Here is a 9,582-nt window from a genome sequence, read left to right on the forward strand (position 1 = left end):
TGAGGTTATTTTAGCGCATCGACCCAAAATGGAGGCAGATCCAATACTCAAGTGAACCACACCAGAGAAAGCAGTGGGGACAATGATGCCCGCGGTTGAAACCTTTCTAGGGCCCACCATGATGTTTATTTTCCATCCAACCTGTTCATAAGGTCACGCAGACCTGGATGAACGGCAAGCACAAATATTTATTTGATCCAAAACTTCTGTGGCCCCCAGTAAGCTTTGGCGTCGAATCCTCGCTGCTTTGTGGTGTGGCCCACTTGAGCTTTGGATCTGGTTCATTTTTGGGATCATGCCCTAAGATGATCTCGAAAAATGGATGGACGGTGTAGATATAACACATCATGGTGATGCTCATGGAACTTTGCCACGTCAACACACGGGCCTGGCCTGCATGGGGCAGGCAGCAGGCTTGGGCTGGACTACCATGGCCGCGGATTGTCTCATGCCCACAACTTCCTGCGGTCGGAAGCTAGGTGGGGCTCCCTGTGATGTTTGTGAGAAATCCACCCCGTCCATCCGTTTTGCCAGCTCACGTTAGAACATGAGCAGATCCGACGGCAAGAAACAATAGGGACAGCGGGTGAAATTAGGCTTTTGAAATTAACTACTGGAAGATTTTTGCCCCTGGATTCTCTCGTTACGTGTGGCGAAGACTAACGGAATTTAATATCATAACAAGATCCGGGCAAAATCAAATCCAACCACAATGGTTAGGATCATCGTATCCGCACGTTTTGGGCTCTAACGTATCATGGAGGGGCCAGACTGATGAACGGTCTGGATATTCAGTCGATTTATTTAGTTTCTGTTGGATCTTGCTTGCCCAATTTCATGCAATTCTTCGGATGGTTAGGATCATCAATTGGTGTGATTTTTGCACTTTGGCCTACCAATAGTGATACATGGAATGAATGGACGGGCCAGATCTGTTATTGGACGTCTCACATGTCAGCTTTTTAAAGTAAATTTGTAGTCTGTCAGCAGGGTATGAGTGAGGCTGTTCGGAACAATCAAGACGTCCATTTTTTCAACGGTTAGGATCACGTTGACTGAAAAAGGACCGTTATCCAGGGTGGGGCTTCCTTTCTGAATTGGGTCTTACTTCGTCCACCTGTCCAACGGCCGAATGGAAGCGGATCGGCAACTCACACTGCCACTAGCCAATATAGCTAGTGGCCGGTGCTCTGTGGGTCCCACCATGATGTGATTGTTTCATCCATGCCGTCCACCCATTCTTCCAGATCATTTTATGGTATGATCCCAAAAACGACGTTGATCCAAGTCTCAAGTGGACCGCACAGTGTTGATTGAACGCTCACCATTAAAAACTTCTTGGGGGCCACAAAAGTTTTGGATCAAGCTGATATATATTTTTTCCCTTCATCCAAGTCTGTATGACCTAATCAACAAGTTAGATGTCAAATAACCATTACAGTGGGCCCTCGGAAGTTTTTAATGGTGGATATTCAATCACAACTGTTTTCCCATGGTGTGGTCCAACTGAGATTTAGATCTACTGATTTTTGGGATCAAGCCCTAAAATTATCTTTCAAAGTATATGGACGGCTTGGATAAAACACATACATCATACTGGGGTTCACATAGCACCGATCACTAGCCAAACCGTCATCATACTGGGGTTCACATAGCACCGATCACTAGCCAAACCGGGTCCCAATGATTATAGATTTCCTTTCAGTAGTTCGCGGAGTATCTTTTCAACACTGGCATGGCTTTTTAGGGTTTCTGTTTTCTTGGAATTGGTGGAATTTCGTAATTTTCTGTCAACCGGAGGGCAATTTGGTTGACTTCCGACAAAGGGCGGTCTTCCGATCTTTTCGAAATTTCTAGGCGTGGCTTTGAAGATCCGCGGCTCATATTATTCACTCGCCGCGGCGGACTTCTCGCGGGAAATTGTCAAAAACTCGGCGAGGAACAGGTCATACGCCGATTTCGAAGCTAAAAAAAGGGTCCCTGCTTGGAGGATTTTCCACATCATAACATCCATTCTCTCTTTCTCTCTCACATGAACGAAGCAATTCTCACGACTCAGGAGAGCCCCAGACACAATAACTTTCGGTAATTTGCTAATCTTCACCACCTTTTTCATTGATCCAAGCCGTCCATTAGGATGGCCACCTCTTCGATATGACATTGCCCAAAACCCAAATCGGAACGTCCACCTCTTAGTACTCTACATAGTCTATTAAACAGATTACATGGTTTGGACGGTCCGATGAATCTTGATTCTTTCCAGTGGTCCATCCAAGAAGTGGCGGCCTGGATCATTGAGCACATTCTCCGATGAGTGCCGACTGATAGATTGAAAGGCAATTTTAAGCAAAGAGGGTTATTTTAGTTATAGTTTTAGCTTTTTAATTATTGTATAAGATTATTTGTTGAGTGGTGCCAGTTTTGTTTAGGCTATGATGGATTTTGGGCCGCATTATTTTGAACTAAACACGGGTGCGAAGATGCCGTCCATCGGATTGGGGACTTGGAAAGCCCCACCGGGTGTGGTTGGTGATGCCGTCATTGCCGCCGTTAAGGTAATTGCATGATTTTGTTTCAATCCATCTAGGGCTCTTTTGGGAGCTTGTAAATGGAGGTAAATGGGAAATGGAATTGGAAGTAAATGAATTGGGAGCAATTGCTTACTCAATTGTGTTTGGATGAGAGTAAATGGAATGCATTTGAAATCCAAATACTCTGTTTAGATGGGAGCAAATAGAAGATTTGGATTTTTCCAATATATTCACAGGAACATATGTGATATCTCGAATCAGCTTTAATATTTTAGTGTATGTATTTGATATTTAAAGGGATGATTGTCATAAGCCCATTGAAATATATACTTTGGCCAAAAAAGAGAAAATTTCGAGCCTCTGGTGGTCCACAAACGCAAGGATCACAAACAAGCAACTGGCCAACATTTTTTAACCATCCATTTAGATGAACAACCTTTGGACAGCTTAGATAATTCTATTAGTGTGATTATAGTTATGTAGCCAATAATTGGATTGTTTCAGAGTATCATTAGCATGCAACGTATATGGTGGACAAATGCATAGTGGCACCTTTGTTTACTGGTGCAACTCTCCAAGGGAGCTAGAAAAGGCATTTCACTCAATTTACTTGTAAATCCTCTCTTTGAGAGAGAGGATTTCATTTATAGGCCCATTTACTCACATTTCATTTCATTTTCATACATTTTACTCCCATTCAAATACTCTTCAAATGCCACATACCTCCATTCACTCCCAATTCCCCCCATTTACCTCCATTTACTCCGATCGAAATGTCCCTTTATGTTTTGCAAATAATGATTAGTTTGATAATAACTGAAATACGGTGTCTATTCAAATTGCATTTTGGTACACCTATTTCCATCCAATTCAATTAGTTTGTTAGTACACCCGGCACACCTTTATTAGATTTGGACTATCCATTTATTTGGGCCTATGTGGATGGGCCATACACCCAAAAAAATATATTTGATGGTCATATGAGCCTAACAAAGTTCACAATTCTTCTTGATTTTCAGAGTAGAACAGGGTGAACAATCCAATGTGGTGCAGGACAATTAACCACTTGCTCTAAAAGCTCGAACCGATAGAGCATGACGAATTAATCCATTTATCTCATAGCCCAGCCCCACATCGCATGGGTTAGGACCTTGGCCGAACCCCCCCCCCCGTGGGCCCCAAATCACATGTGTACCGCCTCACTCGGGCCGCCCACCCTGAGTGTACCCTTGCATCCCACAGGCAACCCCACTCAGAGCTCAATGTGAAAATGCCCTAGCATTAACTATTCACACATTAAGTTTCTACAAATTACTAGGCATACCTTAAGAAATTTCCATGTGCTCCCAATACTTAAGGGCCAATAAAAAGGGGTCATGTGCATATTTAACCCCCACTTATATCAAATAACCAACTCAATATTAACCTCAACTCTAAACAGATCTCTCCTCTATTTCTACCCCCAAAAAGGCCCTTAGGTCCTTTTCCCAAGTTCCCACATTCCCTTCTTCTCTAGACCATAGCTATACCATTCCTTATGAAAAGGACCAAGAATAGGTGGAGATCTACGAACACTGTCAACTTTTCTTATTAGAGTGTAAGTTCCTTCTTCTCTTGCTCATATCTCTAATCAAGGCCCTTCATCGAATCTATAATCTTTCATATGGTAGAGTTGAAGATTTGAGAGATTCGATCTTCTCTATCATAGAGGTGTGTTGAAGTTCTTCCATCTACATCAACAGTTGATCCCACAACATATATTACCATTGCATTGTTATATTTTCCCTTTTATACATCCATGCTTTGGATTTTTATTTTATTACCCTCTCACACAACTCCTACTTGGCGTTTTTAGTTTATTCCTTCATATTTGGTCTTGTATTTTACATTTTCTTTCTATATATTCCTTTCCTTAGTGTTTATTTATTTATTTATCTTGAACTACAATCTATAATCAAGAGCTAACATTTTCATTACACTAAATCCCGTAAAGTAGAGACCGTACACGTGTATGGGTGGAGAAGCATATCTAACACCTCCCGTTTCTGTGTATTGATGCCCTTGCTTGGAATGTGTGGATGTAGACCAGATGAAATTATTCAATCTAAACCATTTATCTTGACCCTTGTAAAGTCATTGTGGTTCTATAGTTTCTACCATGCCGTAGATTCCAAGATTTTGGCTAGTGAAGACTCCAGAATTTGTTCATCTTCTACAGAAATTTGTTGGCAAAAATGTCAGTCTAGTCCATGATGGTGTTATTATTCTATTAAAATTTTGGTAATTTTTCTCAGTGGTTGGATGATTGTGCAGGCTGGTTATAGACACATAGATTGTGCCAGAGTGTATGACAATGAAAAAGAGGTAAAACCTAGTTTTTCTTTTCTTTTTTAATCCATATCTTTACAATTATATAATACTTGGTTGAGCATAGTGGATCATGCTCTAGCACACATTGGCCACACGTTGCATAATATGCAGTAAATCCAGATCATCGAAATTGTGGGCCCTACTATGAATGTGACCCAACCCAAAATCACATACCAACTGGATGAGTATGACCATCACGTCAATAGGCAAATCCCTTCAGTTTTTTTTTTCTTCTTCTTCTTTTAGAACACTGAGTAACATTTTATTTAAAAAGAAAGGCTGCTGCCATAATATACAAATTTACAAGAGCAAATAGAAAAACTACTATAGCTCAAGCCAATTACTGCAAAAATGATCAATAAGCTTCAATGTGATTGACCATTCTTTCACATGCAGCTTTGCCCTGCTGAAGGCCTCTACAACTCGCCTCGCCTGATTCCTAAAACACTAGTTATTTCTTTCCCGCCATAAAAAGCAAATCCCTGCAAGAAGACTTAGGAGTGAAAGTTTGGACCCTGACTTACTTGAGACGCCTCCATGCCACATCCTGAAGATTGATCAATGGAGTTTGGCTGTATCCACATTACTCCAAACAGATTGAAGAAGTTTTCCTGCAGTTGCCGTGCAAATGCACAATGAATGATGAGTGACCACCGTTTCCTCGTTTTGGAAGCACATTACATGTACATTTTTGTAGAATCACATTCCTTTTGCGAAGGTTATCACTTATCAACTGTAAGCACTTTTTTACATCCCACAAACCATGCTAAAGCAGCCACCTTTGGGGTTGCTCCATAGCATCAAACAAAAGTGGACAGACTAACCCCAACACTAGCCCCTTCACCACAGAGCGTCTTGAAAAAAGATTTAACCGAAAAATTTCCCCACTTCTCTTTTAACCACACCATCGAGTCCAATTCTGATAACACTGGCCTCACCTTGGAAAATAACTTCAACACTTCATCATCTAAGTTCCTTTTACAAGGTGGGACCCGAATAACCTCCTTACCTTGTAAAATAAAACAACTTGCAACCAATATTTCCGCACTCATCAACAACCTTGCTAACCTTGGGAAAACTTCACCTAATTTCTGCTCCCCTACCCATATATCATCCTAAAATCTAATCTTTAGTCCATTATCTAGAGAAAAACTAACCCCTTCCCACACCTTGCTTCTTACTTACTGAAGCTACCGATTTCCAAAGCCAAGAAGACCAATACAACAACGAGGATCAAGTCCACCCCCTTCAATACCATACTTCCTACCCACCACCTCCCCCCATAAATTATCCTCTTCCACTCCAAACCATTTTCCCAATGAGACTACATTTACTACTTTCGAACTTCTCAGCCTGGCCCCTTCTTGATCCCATGGCTAACAAACATCCTCCTACTTCATAAGATGAAACTTTACTTTTTCCTCTGCTCCCTTCAAAAGTGAATCATGCCTAATTCTTTCCAATCAGACCAAAACCGAGTCTAGACATTTGAATAATGACATGAAGTAAATCAGTAGATTCGACATTTCTAACTTGAGTAGGGTTAACCTCTCCTCTAATCATAAATGTCTACTCTTTCATTGAGATAAGTTCCTTTCAAATCTCTCAATTACTTTATCCTATAAATGTTTAGCTGCCTAGTCTATACATAGAGAAAAGCCGAGATAAGTAGATGGAAAAACGCCTTCCCTACATCTGAATAGACTAACCTTAATCTTTACTAGTGGGGCCTACAAGTTGGACGGTTGATCTGGCTTACCATTATGCCATTTGTAATGCAGATGCCATGCCATGTTCATAGACTATATGGTCTACTGTAGAGAATTTTCTTGAGGGAAGAAGTTACTGTTTTGGCATTGTTGCAGGTTGGGGCAGCTTTGAAGCAGCTATTTTCTAATGGTGTAGTTAAACGGAGTGAAATGTGGATTACATCCAAGCTGTGGTACCTTTTCTTCTTTCTTTCTTCTTTTAATGAATGAGACAGACAGATGGTGCATGGACCGTCTCATCTCATTCATTTGTTGTCATACATGGGGACTACCTCTTATTATGGTGGTGGGCCATTCTTCATTGGTAAAGCTAATCCTCACGCCTAATTACTGATGATTTTCAGATAGTTAAGAGGGAATGCCCACCCTTTATTCCACCAGAGTCCACCTGAGTTACAATATGGCCTGATTTTTCACTACACCCTTCATCCATCCTAGAATAAGTGGTTGAGTGGCCCAGATTCTGTACACACAGCATGTTGGGCCCCACACAAACCAAGATCAGGCGTCCCCCACCAAACAGTTCCCATTGATGTGGCCCACTTTTGAGACTTGGGGCTAGTGTGATGGGATGCATCTGATGGACAGCTTGGATATCATCCGTATCGATACTGGGCCGCATCGATGGACAGCTTGGATATCATCCGTACAATACTGTACTTGGTAGACCAATTTAAAAAAACCTTGATTGAAATCTTTAAATTGCAGGTGTAGTGACCACTCACCAGAGGATGTCTCAAAGGCACTTAGCAAGACATTAGAAGACTTGCAACTTGACCATGTTGATTTGTATCTAGTGCGTATGCTTTTATTCCACTCCTAGCTAGGGGTGCGTACTGCGCACCATTCATAGTATGATGGTTTCTCTACAGCTGCCCTCTGAAATTCTACAAGTGGCAACTCAATCTAAACCATCCAAATACTGGGACCCACCATAGATAGCTCATAATGACTGGTCGACACCGGTCGATTAAACCGTGCAGTAGATGTATACCAATCAGCCTGTTGAGACATCAGTTCAGCTCAACCTTTGATTTATGACCCATCTAAATCGGGGCCCACAACTTGGACGGGTTGATTTTAGTTACATCTATTCCACGTTCACAGCATCTGAGTGCATGTGTATGAACCATCACACTGTGCTAGAGTATCAAAGTTTATATTCCAAACACATGATATGATACTATGGGAACCATCTCACATGTGGCGCAGATCCATTGGCCATTCAGGTCGAAACCCGGCTCACGAGGGTGGGATCCAGAATCGATGCTCCCCCTATGTCTTCCGGACACGTGGACAGCGATGGAGGGCTTGTTTGCATCGGGACAGGCACGTGCGATCGGTGTGAGCAATTTCTCAACGAAGAAGCTACAGGACATGTTGACATATGCTAAGGTGCCGCCAGCTGTCAATCAGGTGGAATGCCACCCTGGATGGCAGCAACCTGGCCTCCACAACTTTTGCCAATCCACGAACGTCCATCTAACCGTATGTTTACTGCACTCGTCGCCCACTCTCCCTACTTTCTCGAATTTACCAATATGTCCTTCACCTGAAATTGCAAATCTGTAAGACCGTAACATTTTTTTTGTAGTACTTAGCTGTATTTTCCATCAGGTGGGCCACACTATCTGATCTTTCTAGTCTAAAATCGTGCCAATCTAATATAAGGTGGCCCAAGACCGTAGCCTGAAAATTTGTCTTTAACCATCGATTATACAGTGGCCTACCCAGAAGATCCAAGCATTGTTTCCAACCAGATGGAAAGCTCAGATCTGGCACACGAATCCCGTATTGATGTATGGTTAGGGTTCCCCACACGTGTGCTTAGCAAGCCTTTTTATAATAACCCAAAAAATCCAACATAAATTCCTAAAATGCTTCCTACTACTATCTTCCTATGAATTTCTAGAATGAGCATGGTGTTGTTTGTTTTAGTAGAGTATAGAAAGAAAGTAGTCTGTTTACAGTCTCCCACTATTACAAATCATTGGGCAGGCATATTCACCGTTAGGATCTCCAGGATCTTGGATCAAAGGTGAGACATTGAAGGACCCAACCCTAATTGCCGTTGCGAACAAGCTCAACAAGTCACCTGCTCAAGTCGCTCTCCGTTGGGGAATCCAGAGTGGGCACAGCGTCCTCCCGAAGAGCACGACGGAATCTAGAATCAATGAAAACATCAATCTGTTCGACTGGTGCATCCCTCAGGATCTCTTCTCAAGCCTCTCCTCGATACCACAGGTAAAACACCAGCTGATGGATGGACCTTCTCACATGAATGCATGCATACGTAAAGCTAGTCTGTAAACACAGACATGGATGAAATGGGTCTAATCTAGGAGATTCTTGGGACATTCATAATCCCTGATTGTGCCATGAGATTAATGATCTAGATTTTTTCAGACCATGGGACCCACCTGTATGGAATGGGTCCATCAAGACACTTGATGCATGGGGCTACATACTTAGTTACTTAGCATGTATGCTTAGGGGGTAGGAAAAAGCTTTTATCAAAATATTGTTTTGACGTGCAGGCAAGGCTCCTCCGTGGAGAGTTCGCAACCCATGAAACACGTAGTCCTTACAAAAGCCTTGAAGAACTTTGGGACGGTGAGATATGATATGCTACTTCTTCCTCCCTCTCCCTCTCCCTCTCCCTCTCAAAAGGTGATACGGAGTATAATGAAGGTGGATTTGGATTTGTAACAAGTGATTTGTTTTGTTATCCTCCATATAGACAATTCTTTGAAATTAAGAATTTCTCAAGAAACTATTGATCTCTGCCTGCTGGCCTATGTATGTTTTGTTGAATAAATCACACCAAATCAATTATACTAATCATGATTATCATATATTGAGTAGGAAGGTTTGTTACTTGGTCTGTTCAGCCTCTATGATGTGGACTATAT

At 41.9% G+C, this 9,582-nt stretch overlaps 1 protein-coding gene across 2 annotated transcripts; it reads left to right on the forward strand.

The window, feature by feature from the left end:
- Positions 1–1,759: 1,759 nt before the first annotated feature.
- On the forward strand, positions 1,760–9,547 carry LOC131243833 (NADPH-dependent aldo-keto reductase, chloroplastic-like). Of its 2 annotated transcripts, none has more exons than XM_058243429.1 (8): positions 1,760–2,085; positions 2,420–2,555; positions 4,845–4,895; positions 6,767–6,843; positions 7,379–7,466; positions 7,883–8,158; positions 8,669–8,914; positions 9,208–9,547. In XM_058243429.1, the coding sequence occupies exons 2-8, from the start codon at positions 2,433–2,435 to the stop codon at positions 9,292–9,294; spliced, it is 948 nt and encodes a 315-aa protein (XP_058099412.1). In that variant the 5' UTR covers positions 1,760–2,085; positions 2,420–2,432; the 3' UTR covers positions 9,295–9,547. The 2 variants fall into 2 exon arrangements, with proteins under 2 accessions (XP_058099412.1, XP_058099411.1); XM_058243428.1 differs by having other exon boundaries at positions 1,761–2,085; positions 2,430–2,555.
- Positions 9,548–9,582: the final 35 nt, after the last annotated feature.

This window comes from Magnolia sinica, chromosome 4 (genome assembly GCF_029962835.1).
Source record: "Magnolia sinica isolate HGM2019 chromosome 4, MsV1, whole genome shotgun sequence".
Classification (NCBI taxonomy): Eukaryota; Viridiplantae; Streptophyta; class Magnoliopsida; order Magnoliales; family Magnoliaceae; genus Magnolia; species Magnolia sinica.

Coding starts and splice junctions, on each gene's coding strand:
- LOC131243833 (XM_058243429.1), top strand. CDS start 2,433: ATGATGGATTTTGGGCCGCATTATTTTGAACTAAACACGGGTGCGAAG. Junction 6,844..7,378: donor TGGATTACATCCAAGCTGTG/GTACCTTTTCTT, acceptor TTTAAATTGCAG/GTGTAGTGACCACTCACCAG. Junction 8,159..8,668: donor CCACGAACGTCCATCTAACC/GTATGTTTACTG, acceptor ATCATTGGGCAG/GCATATTCACCGTTAGGATC.